We start from the raw sequence: 18,546 nt of genomic DNA on the forward strand, positions 1-18,546 counted from the left end.
GTGGATGTACAATGCACAGAGTGGATGTTTAGGGGTGATGCGGCAGCCTTGCCTGGCGCTTTTCAGGTAGGCAGCAGTCAATCAGGCCCTAGCTCCGTTCACTCCACTGAGACAAGGAACTCTCCCATTTGGGACAAGTACACAAGTTTCATCCTGAAGTAGTAACCCCTGGTACATTTTAAAAATCCCGATGGTGATCACTTGACTAACAGGGACCCTCAGTGATCCACAGCCCATCACAGGTCGAAAGTAAGAGTAGTGACCGTTAACTCAGGTCTATCTGTGCAGATCCTAATCTGTGCTTACTGTATATTATCTCATTTGCACTGAGTAAATCGAAAAATGTATAATGACGTGATGTGACGCTACGATTAGGTTTACAGGGTGTCCTGTAGACATGAGGGGACTGCACAGTGTGGATGTTTAGCGGTGGTTTGGCAGCCTTGCCTGGTGTTTTTAAGGTAGGCAGCAGTCAATCAGGCCCTAGCTCTGTTCACTCCACTGAGACAAGGAACTCTCCCATGTGGACCAAGTACGCAAGTTTCCTCCTGAAGCAGTGACCCCTGGTACATTAAAATAATCCTGATGGTGGTCACTTGACTAACAGGGACCCTCAGTGATCCACAGCCCATCACAGGTCGAAAGTAAGAGTAGTGACCGTTAACTCAGGGCTATCTGTGCAGATCCTAATCTGTGCTTATATTACTATATTTGCATTGAATAAATTGAAAAACGTACAATGACGTAACGTGACACTCTGTACGGGTACGTTGTTTATGGGGTGTCTTGTAGACAAAAGGGGAATGAACTTATACATAGCTATAAAAGCAAGTTATTCGGACAGAAAAAGAGTCAGCTGAGGATCCTCGTGCAAATACTTGACTATTTTGTTTTTGAATGTCTCAACTGAGATACTGTTCACGGTATCTGAGGGTAATCTGTTCCAGATATTTACAACTCTGTTAAAGAAGTATTTTGCTTCATGGGATTGGAAACGCTTTCCCATAATTTTGCAGCCATTACTTCTGGTTTGACTCGACTGATCTATATCAAAATATTTTTTCATGTCTAAGTTGTCATATCCCTTCATGATTTTGAAACCTTCAATAAGGTCCCCTCTTAACCTGTGCTTCGTTAGGCTAAATAATTTAAGTTCTTCAAGGCGTTCCTCATATGGTTTGTTTCTAAGTCGTGGTATCATTTTTGTGATTCTTCGCTGAATTCTCTCTAATTTTTCAATGTCCTTTCTGTAGTACGGAGACCAAAATTGCACACAATACTCAAGATGGGAGTGCAGTAATGAGTTGTACAAGGCAAGTATGACTTTTTCCGATTTAAACTCGAAAGTTCTTCCAATATAACCCACCAGCTTGTTTGCAATTTTAACCACCTCAGTGCACTGCTTACTTGGTTTTAGGTCATTTGATATTATCACATCAAGATCCTTTTCATTGTCAGTACATGATAACTGGATATTGTTCATTTTGTATTTCGCATGGACGTTGTTACTTCCAATATGAAGTACTTTACATTTTTCTGTGTTGAATTTCATTTGCAATTTTTCTGCCCAGCTTGCTAAAGTATTAAGGTCATTTTGTAACTGCTGCCACTGTAATTTTGAAGTTACTTTACTGGTTATTTTAGTATCATCTGCAAATTTGGATACTTTACAATTAAGACCCTCATCAATATCATTTACAAAGATAATAAAAAGTATCGGTCCAAGTACTGAGCCTTGGAGAAAGCCGCTGATCACATTACGCCATTTGGATTCCTTTCCATTTATCACAACTCGCTGTTTTTGGTCTGAAAGCCAATCTTGTAACCATTTCTGCATATTCCCTTTTATTCCATGTGCTTCTATTTTGTTCAAGAAACGCTTGTGAGGGACAGTGTCAAATGCTTTCTGAAAGTCAAGGTAAATTATATTTACTGCTCTTGAGTCATCTTATGATTTGTAAACATCATGGAAGAAGTCCAGTAAGTTAGTTAAGCGTGAACGACGGCGTCTGAATCCATGCTGCAGGACTTTAATTATATTATTTTCTTCTAGATAATTAACTATTTTATCTCTTATGATTTTTTCCCTTAACTTGCACACTATTGATGTTAAGCTGATTGGTCTATAATTTCCTGGGTGCGACTTATTTCCTTTTTTGAAAATTGGTGATACATTTGCTAGTTTCCATTCGCATGGAACTTTCCCAGTACTTAACGATTTATTGAATAAGACAGAGAGTGGCAGCAGTAACTCATTTTTGCTTCTTTGAGAATTCTCGGTGATATTTTATCAGGGCCAGGGGTTTTGTTTATGTTCGTACTATTTATGGCTGAAAGAATATCGTTATTATGGATAGCATAGTTACTAAGGACTGCTATTTGCTTGGTTTGTGGGTAACAGTAGGTTTCTGGTGGTGTTTTCAACTGTAAAAACAGACGCAAAGTAATTGTTAAGAATGTTCGCCATTTCAACCTCATTTTCTGTGTTTGCCATTGTTTGTTTCTAGAGGACCTATTGATGTAGTCATAACCTTTTTCTTTCTAATGTAACTGTAAAATTCTTTAGGATTTGATTTGTACGTATTGATTTGTATGATATGCGGCGTAGATTTTCGTACTGTAATTTATCATCATTATTTTGTGTAGTTTTATATTTATGGTGTGCCTGTTTTTTGGCTGTTAAATTACTTTTAATTTTACTGGCCCACCACTTTGGTTTACTATTACCAGCTGGATGCCTGTTGCATAGTGGCACACATGACTTTACCGCTTCATTAAATTTTTTGGTGAATATTTTCCATGCTCGGTTTATGTCATCGGTTTCAGACATTTCATTCCAGTCTGTATTTTCAAGTACCCTCTGAGCCTGGTGAAATCAGCTCTACGATAATCTGGGACCTTTTCTTTGCTCACTGTTTTTTTAACTTTTTCAGGAGTAATATTGAATTGTATAATTCGATCATCACTGGAACTAAACTCAGGTCTGATTTCAATGTTGTTGACTAGGTTATCATTTGTAGTCAAGATGATGTCTACGATACTGTTTCCTCTCGCTGGGTATTCTACGTGTTGGGAAAGGGTGCTTTCTTGAAGATTCGTATAAAGCACTTGTCCTGAGTGTGCCATCAGCGGTTCACCTCACTTTGTTACTGGTAGATTAAAGTCTCCAAAAATTACGCTATCCTCTTGACAACAAATTTCCGCAATTTGATCGTAGAGTTTTTCATCTGTCTCAGGTGACTGTGCTGGAGGACGATAGATGAGACATATATTAATTTTGTGAGAATTAATACTTAGCTGAACATAACTGGCATCTATGTTGGTAATACTGGGTTTGGATAGTACAAGGGAGTGGAGACTAGTTTTCACACATAGTAAAACACTGCCACCAGCTCAATGTGGTCACTCACAGCTTAAAATATTGTACCCTGTTAATGAGTATTCCACTAGAAAGTCACGGTCAGATGTGTTAATCCAGGACTCTGTGATGCCAACAATGTCATAATTTTCTAGGTAAATAATAGATTCTAAATCCTCAAACCTGTTACGTAGACTACATGCATTAACATAGCAGACTCTAATTCCGTCCCAAACAGTTGATGAACTGACTTTGCAGGTATATATTTACGTTGAGCTTACTGCTCCTGGACGTGCCGCGTTTTTTTATTTGAAGGGGGCAACTTTATCGTGTAAAAGTGTACCTAGCCGTGCCGCTCCTACCAAGTTCAAATGGAGACCATCTTTCTGGAATAGAGTATGTTGCTCATAAAACAGGTCCCCATAGATTGACAAAGTCAACTCCCTATTGCGTGCAGAGAGATTTGAGTTGGTTATTTGTGCTGAAGGCCTTATCATAAAAACTATTCTCTGCCTTGATCCTTGGGAGTATACCAGATATTATCACATTAATAGACTTAGTTTTGAATCGTTTGATCATTTCATGATACTTTGCTAGTAATTCCTCCAATCAATTGCGCTTTAGATCATTCGTATCAACATGGATGATGTATAGAGTTTCATCATTTGCGTCTTTTGTGACCTCATCGCAGGCTTCTGTGATATCACATAGTCCACCTCCTGGAAAACAGTACCTCTTTCTGCTGCTGGGGGCACATCCACAAAATTCCTCCAGCTGACCGCGTACAGTAGAGTCCCCAATAAGCCTTGTTTCTTCTGTCTCATCAACTGCTTTGGCAAGGATCTGGTAGCGATTGTACGTAGTTATGGTAAGGTGCTTCCTCGTACCTTTTCCGGGGTTTGCACCATTTCTTACCATAGTAAAGAGGACTTTGCTTGGTGAGGAAAGTACTGAATTGCTGGGTGAGGAAGATACTGGTACACTATCATTTGTAACTGCCTGATGGACGGGGGCTTGTACGTGCTCAGTTTGTAAGCGTCTTCCTTCTTGAGTGTTGTCACTGACTCCTACGTTTGCCACTACAAACTCTTTCAGTGTCTCAAACTCTGCCTTGAGTTCCTTGTAATTTCTCTGCGATTCTGCTAAACCATTTTCTAAATCTCTTCTCATGATGCATAGTTTGCAAACAGATGTCAAAAAGTAATCTGAAAAATACTGAGGCGCAAAACGACCGGTACACTCCTGGCAGACCTTCAGTATGGATGGCATTTTGCAGCAATATATTCAAAATACCACAAAAATAATAAATAATATACAACTGGTTAAGCGATGTTGTTACAAATGGATAACTTACTCTATAAATGAAATATTGAATTTCTAGGGAGATTCACTTACTTTTTATATATTATCTTCCTTTACCAGTGTAAAAAGAATAGAAAATCTACCTGCTATGGCACAATCAAACCTACATGAACTCTTTTACCAGTGTGAAAAGAATAGAAAATATGCTTGCTATGGTACAATCCAACTACATGAATTCTTTTACCAGTGTAAAAGAATAGAAAATCTGCTTGCTATGGTACAACCTAACTTACCATAAATTTCTTTACCAGTGTAAATGAATAAAGAAAAAAAATCTACCTGCTATGGTATAACCAAACTTACTATGAAATGTCTTTACAAGTGTAAATACAGTAGAATAGAAAATCTACTTGCTATGGTATAATCTAACTTACCATGAACTGTGGAAATACACTATAAACTGATTTACTGGGAGAAAAAAAGGGAAAATAAAAATAACAATGGAATGGAGGGTAAAAACAAAATAAAAACCTAGCTCCACTCAGTAAACAACTGTTTATGGTGTAAAAACTAATTCACTGGTGTAACATCAAACACACAGTTGTTACTCTACACAAAAGACAATGCTATTTACTTGCACTAAACCAGCAAGCAACTCAGTTAATACTTGCTAGACTTTACAGTGCTAACAAGTACACAGCTGACAGTGGGAACCAAAACAAAGAGAGCTGGTTGATAAAGACACTCTCAATACACTAACACCATTTTCCAATGAGAAAAGATATTCTACTTGCTAAGATATCGTTCTAACTGACCTTGATCTGCGGAAAAATAAACTATAATATGATTAAGACCAGAAATAAAGGAGGAAAAGGCCAGGAAGACGATGCAGAGGGTGGGAATATAATGTAAACAAAGGGACACGCGAACGCTTTACACCTTTAACCCGCTCAAAAACTTTTACATGAAATCTATTTAAATACTTTACACGGGGGAAATATGTCTAGGACTCTTATACACTTATCTATTCATTTTCAGACCAATATTCACTCAAACTTGTTGTTAAAACACTTGGATATGTAGAGTGCTGGTAAACACGTTATTCCAAGATGGCTGCCGTGAGAAGCAGGAGAAGGAGGAGGAGGAGGAGGAAGAAGAAAAAAAGAAGAAGATCTGTGTGTGTGTGTGTGTGTGTGTGTGTGTGTGTGTGTGTGTGTGTGTGTTAACTCTTGGTGTTAGGGATCACCCATTACTTGCCTCTTATTTATTGACTTGGTAGATGCTCTTATACAATTAATCAAGGAGGGTTGTGAGTATGATGGCTTTTTGCAGTGGTTGCATATCTTGGTTCTTATGGATGATACTGTGCTCCTATCCACAACTAGGCGAAATATGGCATTAAAATTAACTTTACTTCAAGATTATTGTACCGAATACGGAATGAAAATCAACCATTCTAAAATAATTTTTTGTGATTCATGGTAATGATACGGACTCGAAGCCTTTAGTCATGAACGAGTTAGTGGTGGAACGCAGCGATATGTATGTGTATTTAGGTTCACCGTTTACGAGTGATGATTCCACCTCATCAGCCATTAAAGCCCATGCTAATGCGAAGATGCGACGTGTTTAATTTTGTGCCATTTATCAGGAAGAATAATGATGTTCCATTCATTGTGAAGAGAAGAGTGTTCGACGCAGCTCTGATGTCATCACTTATTTATGGATGTCAATCACGGGTAGGAGCAGGTCTTAAATCAATTATTAAATCATATAATTGGTGTTTAAAGAAATTGCTTGGGGTAAGAACATCTACATGTAACAATGTATGCTATGTTTGATCAGGATATCTGCCTTTACACGATATAGTTACACATAAACAATATTTCTTTCGTTCCGAAGATGATACTTTAATATTTGTAATTAAGACTGTTATGAACACACTGTTACAAGCAGGCAGATTAGGGAGTTTATAAAGACTAATGTGAAGAATTTGAGTGTGGCAATGAGGAATGTGAAGAATAGCATCGCAAGCAGTATTTCCTCAAAACGTATAACTTACAAGATATTAATCTAAACTTTTCTCTCCATTGTGTTTATAAAGAGAGACACGCAATTAATGAGACACACAGGTTACCATTTACATAGTTTCGTGTGAGCGGACATTACCTAGCCTGTGAGGCAGGAAGGTGGAACAGACACTATCCTTATGCAATCATTGTGTGTGCGGACAGGTGCAGCCAGATACGTAACGTAAGATTGTCCGTTGACTTAGATATTAAAGACTGCTATCACTTTTCAGAAACAAACCATTTCTCTATGCTGAGAACTTTGGACCCGATACAACACGTAAGATAATATATAATATTGTGTCAGTCTATACTTAAAGTGAAGAGTTGCCAGTGTATGGCAATTTAGGATAATTAACTGGGGGTTGGGGATTTTTTCAAGAATATTCCCCCAGTACCCCTGCTTGTCGTAAAAGGCGACTAAAAGGGTTGGTAGAGGGTTAGTGCCCATCCCCGGAAAACAACTAACTAAAAAAAACAAACAAGAAGCCTCGGACAAGGACTGACCAAACGATGACGACCCAGGACCGGACAAAGGACTTGGTAATGGCTACGTGGAATGTAAGAGGAGTGAATGATGAGGTGAAAGAGAGAGAGATTGTCCAGGTGCTTGAGGGTGCAAAAGTGGATGTATGTGGAATGACTGAAACAAAATGGAGAGGAGAAAGTGTGAGAGAATGGGAGTATGGATGGGGTATATGTGCATTGTAGGTAAGAATGAGAGGGCAAAGGAAGGAGTATGTATAGTTGTGAGTAAAAGATGGATGAAGAGCATAAGACAGTATGGATCAGTTGGGTCAAGGATTGTGTGGGTAAAGTTGAAAGTTGGAATACAAATGTGGGCGACTGTGTGTGTGTATACGCCAACGCAAGATCGTGCTAGCAGAGTGAAAGAAAAGTTCTGGACAAATGTGGAAGTGTGCATGGAAAAGTTTGGAAGGAATGAGAGAGTGTTTTTGATCGGTGATATGAATGGTAAAGTAGGGAATGTGAAGGTGGATGGAATAGTTGGTGAGTGGGGTGTGCATGCTGCGATAGATGAGAATGGCAGTGGGTTAGTGGACATTTGTGCTGGGAGGGGGTTGGTGATAGCCAATACCCTCTTCAGGCATAAAATGATCCACAGGTATACATGGCGAGTGATGAGAAGGGTGGGTGGTGAACTGAATGAAAGGAAGGCAATATTGATTATGTGTGTGTGGACGAAAGGATGCGAAGATGTGTAATGGATGCAAGAGATTATACAGGTTGGGAGAGTGGACTTTCTGACCACTACTTGGTGGTGGCCAGAATTAGGATACAAGTAAGATGGACGAACAGAGGAAGGGAAAGACGAGAGGAAGGAGTAGTTGCAAGGAGAGTGGAAAGGTTACAAGAGGATGAGAAAAAGGCAGAGTATAAGAGAGAAGTGGAGGAACGATTGGGCAAATAAGAATTAGAGCAGAAGAGGGACGTGGAAGGTGTGTGCAGGATATTTGCAGACAAAATATGTGCAGCGTGTGATGTGGTGTGTGGGAGGAAGAGAAGACGGAGGGGGGTGCAAGGAACAGCATGGTGGACTGAAGAGGTGAGACAGGCTGTGGCACAAAAGAAGAAAGCATACAATGAATGGAAGAGAAATAGGGGCGTGGAAGAAGTTGAGAGGCAGAAGAGAGAGTTATATGCAGAAAGGAAGACAGAGGTGAAAAGACTAGTAAGAGAGAGTAAGAAGAAAGTGGATGAGGAATTTGGAAGGAATTTGAGTGTAAAGTGGAGGGACTGTAAGAAGATGTTCTGGAAAGAGGTGAAAAGAGTAAGACAGGGTGGAAGTGAGGTTAGCAGGGGAGTGAAAGATAAAAATGGTAGATTACTAGTGGAGAAGGGAGAAAAAGTGAGCAGATGGAGAGAACACTTTAAGCAATTGTTGAACACACAGGATGGAAGTAATGTGAGTATAAGTGGCTGGGGAATGGCTGGGAGAAGGAGGGAGGTGAGAAGACAGGAAGAAATCAGTAGGATAGAAGTTGTGGAAGCAATGAAGAAAGTCAAAATGGGGAAAGCCCCAGGAATTGATGGAGTGTGTGGTGAAATGCTGAAGCATGGGGGAGAGATAGTAGTGGAATGGATGTGGAAAATGTGCAGATTGGCCTGGGAGGAAGGTAGAGTCCCGGAGGATTGGAAGTCAGGTATAATTATTCCTTTGTACAGATTAAAAGGGGGAAAAAGAAGTGTGTGGTAACCATAGGGGCATCTGTCTTCTTAGTATAATAGGACAAGTGTATGGTAGGATACTTATTGACAGAGTTAGAGAAAGAACAAAGGAATTAGTTGGAGAAGAACAGGGAGGCTTTAGGAAGGGAAGAGGTTGTGTAGATCAGATATTCATTCTTAGATCTTTTCCACTTAGTATAATAGGACAAGTGTATGGTAGGATACTTATTGACAGAGTTAGAGAAAGAACAGAGAAATTAGTTGGAGAAGAACAGGGAGGCTTTAGGAAGGGAAGAGGTTGTGTAGATCAGATATTCATTCTTAGATCTTTAGTGGAAAAGTTTCTAGAGAAGGGAAAGAAGTTGTATGCGGCTTTCATGGATTTGGAGAAAGTATATGACAGGGTGGATAGACAAGGATTGTGGAAAGTATTAAGAATATATGGAGTAGGTGGAAACTTGTTGAATGCTGTGAAGAGTATGTATGATGGTGCTAAGGCTGCAGTGCGTGTGGATGGTGAACTAATTGAATTTTTCTCTTTGTAGGTTGGGTTGAAACAGGGATGTGTCATGTCTCCATGGTTGTTCAATCTGTTCACGGATGGGGTAATAAAAGAGGTACAAGGTAGGGTAGTGGATTTTGGAGTGGCCCTGGTGAGAGAGGATAGTGTTTGGAAACTCCCTGTACTGTTGTTTGCAGATGATACTGTGTTGTTGAGTGAAGACGAAGGGGAGCTGCAAGGCTTGGTGGATGAATTTGGGAGAGTGTGCAAGAAACGGAATCTAAAGGTGGATGTAGGGAAGAGTAAAGTGATGGTCTTTGAGAGAGGTGAAGTCAGTGAATGTACAGTGAGGTTGGATGGTGAGGAATTGGAAAATGTGAGTACGTTTAAGTACTTGGGTAGTGTGATGAGTAAGGATGGAGGTCTGGAGGGTGAAGTGCTTGAAAGGGTACAGCAGGGAAGAAAGGTTGCTGGTTCTCTGAAAGCAGTGATAAGAAACAGGAAAGTAGGCATAGAAGTGAAAAAGTTACTACATGACAGTATTGTGATACCAACTCTAACGTATGGAAGTGAAGCTTGGACATTGTTGGAAGGACACAAGTCAAGAGTGAGAGCAGTGGAAATGAGTTATTTAAGAGAAGCCTGTGGAGTCTCATGGAGAGACAGGCTGATGAATGAGGATATAAAGGAGTGTTGTGGTGTGGATGTGGATGTGATAGGAAGTGTTATGAGGAACACACTGAGGTGGTTTGGCCACGTGGAGAGGATGGAGGGTGAAAGACTGACGAAGAGAGTGTATGTGAGTGAGGTGGAGGGGGGAAGAGGGAGGGGGAGGCCGAGGATGAGATGGAGAGATGGGGTGGAGAGCTATATGAGAGAGGGGGGTGTGAGTTGGGAGCAGGGCAGTGAAATGGCGGGGGACTGGACGACGTGGAGGCGATTTGTTTGTGGTCACCCCAAACGGGATTGAGGCGTCTGGCAATAGATAGATAGATAGAACTGGAGCTTGGTTGAAGTTTAGATATATAGGACAGCAGTTAGTAGGAAGTAAAATGAACTTTGTATTCATACTGCCTTAACATTACCATTGCATGTTGTATCTTAAATCGATGACATATTTAATATTGGTGTTATTAACGCTTTCTTATTTTATTCATTTTGGAAGAAATTTTACGAATGGGGTTTAGATACAGTCTTCATTCACACCTTCACCACGAGAGGTTTCTCCTGAATTGAATAAAATGATCTGCAAATAGCGAGCAGAAAAGGAAAGTACATTAAGGACTAATGGAAGTAAAGCAGACATCGTCAACATCCTAAACCATATTACCTGCTAATTATGTGGGGTGAACTGAGATCCAGAAAGAATGACAAAGCATGAAGGCAGAAGGACAATCAACAGCATGCCAATAAAATGAGCCAGTTATTCACATATGATTCAAACCTTCGGTGTCGTGGCTCCACCTCACTACTGCACGTGTCAGTTAATCGAGCCCTCTGTCACTCCTACTTCCTGTTTCCATACTCACTTCTCATTCCCCCTCCTTCCCTTCCCTGTTTCCAACTCCCCGCTTCCCTACCCATCTACCCCCCACCACCCCTCCCTCCCCTCACCTCACACTCGTTGGCTCACCTGCTCATACGGCGATGTCGTTGAGCCTGGATAAGGAACTCGCGGCTGTGCGACGTCACCTCACGTCCGTCCACCACCTCTGTTAGTAGAAAGACGTCATTGGTATAGTAAACTCTCGTTACGAGTCGCCTTTTCGAAGTTAACTACGTCCCATTCATACAGTTTTTTTCTTTTGTTTTTCCTTGCTTCGGAAGTATTGCCCGAAGAAGTTTCATTGCTACCCTTAGAACTGATTTTCCAGTAATGTATGGAAAAAGTTGATATCTGGAAACACATCCCTCGTTTATAATGCGGACTGCTGATGTTCATAAGTAGCTGATATCGCTCCTCAATATTTATCATCACCTCGTCCTTCCACCGCTTATGAGCATGAGCCACACTCATTTAACACCGTATGCTTATCCCCTTCAATCCAACGATCTTCTGTACTTTATTCTTGCTATTTATAGACGATTATATTCAGCGTAAGGGAGAGTTTGCTGATTCAACGGTTAGATATGGTTTTCACTAGTCTATTCTGACGAAAAGTCATTCCTTATTTGAATATAATCGTCTTGACGTAGAACAGTTTCACTTGAGTAGGACATCGTCCTACTGGGGGTTTAAAATTAAACCTCGGATGAGATGGAAACTCCACATATTTTGAAGGACATTTATGGAACGTTCTATGATTATTATCTTGATCAGCCTGCATCTCACACTACACAGTGCAACTGGCAGTGATAATGAATGGGCAGATCATGTGCTTCACAGTTTATTGTCAGTTACTGGAGGTTTGATTTCCCCTTCGCGATTTTAGTTAAAGGCATACGACCACCACAGATTTTACTTACCGATGCCGCTCACCAACTCAGCACAGACATTATTCCTTCCCTCAGAATTATTCATATATTCAACGCAATGACGACCTTTCGGTTTCATATTTTATATCTTCAGATGGTTTTATTCAACCTAAGAGAGACTTCTCATTGAGAAAGAGGGAAAGCCTATTCTTTGCATGTGTCTGTCACCATAAAAGATAAAAAAAAAAAAAAAAATGACTGCTGGGATTCCGCCAAATGATTAAAACAGAAATAAGGTAATCTGATTATACACATGCGAGGTATTATCCGTAGATAAAGGTATACAGAGTGAAAGAGAGAGAGAGAGAGAGAGAGAGAGAGAGAACCTCTATAACTTGTCTACATGCCTGTATACCCACTACCTGACTAAATAACCCCCTGCCTGGGTTCAGGTACAGACGGCCTAAGAAGAGACGGCAGAGTATCCAGAAGATTTCGGTTAGCCATATACTCTTTCTTATATCTCTAGAAGGTGAAACCTATTACTTAAAATCGTTAAAGAAAACAATAAGTAAATGCCAAAGTACTGGTATATATCAAAATTGTAGGAAGCAGCTCGTTAATCATGATAATAGGAAATCCTAAACGGAACTAACTGAAATTTCACAATTATCTCTCACGGAGTCAGGAATAATTTGAGGAGTTCAGTCTAGTGTGGTAACGAGAAAACCTTCAATAGACAATTAAAATGTGTTATTTTTATTTATAAAACAATTTGCGCTACAATCCTAGAGAAAAATTTATTCATTTTTTTCCGTTTCTGTTGTTTTCATGGACGACGACAGAAAGCGGGAAAGCGGCGTAAGTAGGATATTTTGGATGGTTCGATCAACTAACACGAGAGGATGCAACTTTTACAAAAAATATATATATGCAGTTATTACACTGCATTTGTTCAGTTTTCTAGTAAGATAAATCTCTGGAAGATTAAATATAAGCCAGAAAATATCAGTGAATGAAATATAAAGAAAGAACCTCGAAAACAGCCGGAGTCGGAGCTCCTTGGGGAGCCATAGCATAGTAGGCTATCCACAGTGCCTAAAAGACTGGCAAAGAGTCATAAAATGCAGAGGTTCATAAATAAATCGGAGTTGAAAACTTCCAAATCAGCATTTTCAGTTATGCAGAACATTGTGGTTTATTTAAAAAGAAAGATATTACAGATTCAAAGATAGAACAAAAACATGTGCTTTTTCATTGCAAGAGATATGAAATATATATTTTGATCCTCTGTTGCCTAGTGTAAGAGAAAAAGGTAAAATCTGTCATTCCTCATTACAAATGAACAATTTTATGCATCAAATGGTAATAAAGTAGCAAATTATAACTGTTATAAGTGAAGGGAAGACAAAGAATAAAAGGGAGAATGGTCCTGCTGCTACCTCAAGTAAGGTATCCTTACTAAGACTAATATCACTGTTGTGGCATTCTTATTGTTGCTATGTCATCACCATATCAATTGAAAATAAGGTAGTGCGACGCAGTCACAAGAATTTTCCTTAGCTGGTCTTCGAAACTAGAGCATCTGTACTTGAAATCCTGGGAAGCAAAGACATCAGGAACATGGGATTATACTGCATCCCACGCACGGAGTAATACATTACACATTCATTCAACTTACATGTTAACTTCTAATATATCACTGCCTCATGTTATTCATTTTACATAATTCTTAACGAGATATAATTGTTCAAGCGAGCAAAGCGAGTCACAGTTTGGACCTCCGACATATGTACCCGAGTGAAAGATTTATCGCATCAGCAAGAAATGGGGGCAGGGGTTGGGAGGAAAACTCTGTACTAAAGGAGCGAACTTTTGGGATATCGCAGTCAATTTTGAAGTTACAAGAAAGATAGACACCAATTTGGAAATCGCATGACAATCCTCAATTTTTTCATTTCTTAGACAACCCATAATTCCCAATAGTTTTTCCCTAAATCGAGGAAACGATTATTTTATAAGGTAGATTAGCATAAGAGCTGGCTGCACAAGAAGTAACAGTCTAAGGTTGCGTGAGTAGCGCACAGTGTTTTCTGATTACTGCTGAGAGCAACCAGGGTTTTCCTTTTCAAAACAAACAATACCTTCTGTTTGGCTTTTTTTGGAAATTTTTGACTGAATTAGAGTCAGACTAATACACTACCCTGATCAACGAATGAAACTCTTAATTTCTGATTTCTGATTCGAATCGGAGCGCACCACAAGATTTGGTGATACAGTAGTAATTTTTGTGAGTGAGCAAAAAGCAAAGTCAGCATTTGAATACTTTTACTACAGTGTACAGCTTAGCAAGTTGCTGTCTTTCTCAAGACAACTGCAGTAAAATGTCAGGGAAGCAAATTAAGATTAGTTACATTTCGTCAAGTATTGAAATTATATATCAATTGCTTGTTCGAACACATTCACTTGCTCGAATACATTCCACACTTTCAGTGTGAATGCCTATTACATGTTATAAATTTTATCTGATATAACATGAAGAAGGCACAGACGTTTTACCTTCTATTTGCTAAGTTTTCACTGAACATATGGCAGTGCAGAGTGACCGAAGCAATCTCAAATTCTGCCATCACTTACTGGGGCGTGACTGTACTCCTGCCTGCCTGCTTGCATAATCTCCTGTCTGCATATAACCCCCTGTCTGCATAAGCATAATCCCTTGTTTGTCTGTAAAACCCATATTTGCCTCTATAGCACCCATGCCAGAATGCCTGTATGACCCCTGCCTGCCACTGTAACTAGTGACCCACTCCCTGACCGAGGGTGTGTGAGGCAGCCAGGACCAGTGCAGTATGGTATCGCCTGTGTGCGGTGACTGGGTTGCCCACCAGCACAATCTCTCGCAGTTGCCGCAGCCGACCCACCACTGCAGTCACGTGCTGCAGCGACCCCACCTCGTTGTCACACGCCCGTAGAACCTGAAAGGAGTAGGGACTGAATGACCCGTTCATAGGCTGATTAGTGTGTTATCTCAATGGTTAGCATTGTTGACTGCTTCATTGTTTGAATGACTCGTTTTTGGTCTAATTGACTGAATGGATAATTGAATGGTTGCTTGATTTAATGATTGTTTTGTTGCTTAATTGACTGATTGGTTGGTTAGTTGGTTGTTGACATTTATGAACTGATTAACATATCGCACTTCAGCTGTAAATTGCTAACCTTATAAGATTTCGACCAGCATCATACAGATCTATGTGGCTCAGATTACCTAAATATACCAAGCATATTTAAGGTGATTTCGCATAGCATTTACCAGTCCCTCCCAGGGGACGGCCTGAAAGAGCCAATATCAGGAGTAGGGAGACTGTTGGTCCGAGAAGACCTCTCTTTAGTAGAGGCAGTGCTCATTCCCTCTTTTCCCTATCACTCTCACATGGTCCACCCCTCCTTAGTCGGAGTGAGCTAGTTTTACACACTGCTCTGAACAGGAGGGGATTCCTTGTTGATTTTGGATGCTGCTCAGTTGGAGGTGAACATGAGGGTGAATGCTCTGGTGATTATTGGAGGAAAGTATTGTATGTATAACCCCATCAAGGGACGCCGTTATTGGGTGATATTCAGTAAAGGGTGTAACCCTAAGCTTAGGTGGTGAGGAGGGAAAGGGTTAAGATCAATGGGATGCTGAACGTCGATGGATGGTGATAGATCAGGTGAAGTTATTCTAAAGTAATATGGTGATAGCCATGCACGCTTGTCTTATAAGTCCGTGATAGGTTAGCTTAAAATCGCAAACATCGTTAGTACCTTTGATAGACTGGGTCAAACGAGTGACCAGCCACTAGGGTAAAAATATTTGAAATTGTTTGCCATCGTCAGCTCGAATGCCTGTAGCAAGTTGGTTAATTTTATGATAGCAAGTATTGCTGGTTAAGTTCATCTTGAGGATAAAGCCAAACATTAGGAAGGGTGGGTAGACTATATTATGGAAATTATATTCGGCTTAAAGAATAGAGGGCAGCCTACCCTGGTGAAAGTCTGTGATAGTCTGCCCTGGTGAACAGAGTGTGGGACATCTCTGAGATGGAACGCTGACCTTAGTAAAATCTGTGACTAACTGGAGTCAACCAACAGGTTTGCCACAACATATGATGAAATATTGTATGAACTCATAATAAACAACATTAGTATACACTATAATGATTAAGAACGAATATTTACATAAAAATTGTAGTTTACATTGTGGGACCGGTAGACCATTCGGCCACCACTCAAGTGAGTTTTCTTGGTTATATATATTGAAATGGGAGCTAACTAACATGTACCTAACCATGCTACACCGTAGTGTGCAGAGCAGGCTAAGCAACGGTTTGTTCAGGAGGTGACTGAGATTGAGCCTGCTTCCGAGACTTAATACTATATCTGGACGAAATACGTTTAATAAAAAAAAGGCCAGCACACACACACACACACACACACACACACACACACACACACACACACACACACACACACACTTAGGGCAAACAAAAAGGTAGGCACAAGGACCCCAGGAAGTAAATTCACTCTCATTGAGCTAGTAAGTAATTTCATACGATCTGGGATAACAAAGAGGTGTCTAAAGGAGACATACATAAGGAGAGTCAATGGACGAAGATCCGTTGACAGGCTAGCTGTGAAAGCAATGTGTCGATGACTAGGGAGTGTCATGAAGGGGTTACTATGTACTTCACGGTAGTCCGAAACTGCATAAAAAAAAAAAAACTTTCTTCAAAATCAAGCGTCAAAACTACTTAGTCCTAATGACAACAGAATTATTCTGGTCAACTCTCAGTTCTTTCAATAATAACTTTAACAAGTCATCACCCATTCCCTCACTAAAATCATCAGATGGCAACATTACAATTGACCTACGTGGTAAAGTGAATATCCTTGCTAATACATTTGCCAGAAATTCTACCTTAGAGGAAGTCAGCCAGAACGTCGCAGTAGTAGAACTTGACTCTCCCGAAATTGTTCCACCTCAAATACAGACTAGGTAAGTAAAATCCATCCTTGACAATATACCAACCAACAAAGCTCCAGGCCCAGATGGAATTCCTCCAGTTGTTTTAAAGAAGTGTTCCCAAGAACTTGCCTCTGTTCTAGCTAAATTATTCAGACTATGCATACGTACTTCTTCATTCCCTAATTCATGAAAATAAGCCAATATCCACCCAATTCCAAACATTGGAAGTTCCTCTGATCCCTCCGATAACAGACCAATAGCTATCACATCTTCTCTTAGTAAAGTATTTGAAATTGTAATTAATATGCACATAGTTAAACACCTTGAATCCAACAACTTAATTAGTGATAGTCAATGTTTTTCGCTACAAAAGATCCACCATTGATATACTCAGTCCCCTGACTCATACCATCCATCGATCAATTGACCAATATGGAGAAAATCTTGCAGTAGCCCTTGATATTTCTAAAGGATTCGACAGTGTGTGGCACCGTTCCCTACTAGCCAAACTCCCAATCTATGGACTAATTTCTTTTGTTCCTCTGCTTTCCTTATATCTCAGCGACAGAAAAATAAGAGTAAAATAGATGATGTATAGTTCAATTTCCACTAAATTAACGCCGGGGTGCCACAAGGGTCCGTTCTGGTGCCAACCCTATTCCAAGTTCATATTAATGATCTCTTATCTGTCACCCACAGTGTCATCCATTCATATGCAGATGACTCAATACTTCACAGTTCATTCACACTCAAACACCCATTTACAAAGTTTAATATCTCTAACTTTCAAGTCAGTACAGCCATCTCCCTAAATCAAGATTGATCCAAGATCAATGGATGGGGACAAAATAACCTTGTATCATTTAAATGTAGCAAAACTAACTATATACAGTTTACTAATAGACAGATATTGCGAGATGCATACATTGCCTTCAATGATACCAATGTTCCCATATCCAAAAGTATTGAAATTCTCGGTGTTTCACTTAACAATGCCCACAGCTGGACCTCTCATGTCAGATCACTTGCTAAAACTGCCTCAAAGAAACATGGATTATTGTACAGAGTCCGTAACTTCTTCATTGACGAGCTGATAGCTATGATTTATAGGAGTCACGTGAGCTCTCAACTAGAATATTGCACACCCGTGTAGAATGGATGTGGAGAGGTCGCACTAAAACAACTAGACAAAATTCAGAACAAAGCTGTTGGAATTATTAATAACCCTGCAGTTTTAAATAAACTACTTCCCCTACAAGTAAGAAGAAATGTTACTTCCCTTGCATCATATTAGATACTTTTATGACAAGTGCTCAGACGAAGTTGCGTCCATTGTGTTACCCTTCCATGCTTTGTCTCGTGCTACACGGGCATCAGGTAGCGCTGATGACTGGAATATCACACAGCCATATTGCAGAACTTGTGCCTATCAGAATTTTTTTATTCCCCGAACTGCACCTCCGGAACTCGCTTCCCTGGCATTGTTTCCCCCCAGATTTCAACCTACAGCTGTTCAAGTCCAACTGTTACAGACTTTTCATGAATGGAGGACGCCAGTAATCTGATGTATGGATTTCTTTTTATTCATTTGTTTTTCCTTCCCCTGTTCTGTTATTTAAACAGTGCAAATAACTGAATGTTCGAACATGAGAAGGGCGCTTATGACACATGAGGGTCACCCCTGTTTCATTTGGGAAGTAAA

General features: G+C 40.0%; 1 protein-coding gene across 1 annotated transcript in view; it reads right to left on the bottom strand.

Annotated features, from left to right (window-relative positions):
* The window catches only part of LOC145405334 (uncharacterized), a 361,863-nt gene that overhangs the window by 57,831 nt on the left and 285,486 nt on the right, over positions 1-18,546 (bottom strand). The window contains exons 5-6 of the mRNA XM_080276746.1: positions 14,655-14,814; positions 11,055-11,133 (exon numbers count right to left, since the gene is read on the bottom strand). Of these exons, the coding sequence (XP_080132872.1) occupies positions 11,055-11,133; positions 14,655-14,814 (239 nt within the window). The remainder of the gene's footprint in view (positions 1-11,054; positions 11,134-14,654; positions 14,815-18,546) is intronic.

This window comes from Coenobita brevimanus, chromosome 66, assembly GCF_032717465.1.
Source record: "Coenobita brevimanus isolate Jiangsu-jjx chromosome 66, ASM3271746v2, whole genome shotgun sequence".
Lineage (NCBI taxonomy): Eukaryota > Metazoa > Arthropoda > Malacostraca > Decapoda > Coenobitidae > Coenobita > Coenobita brevimanus.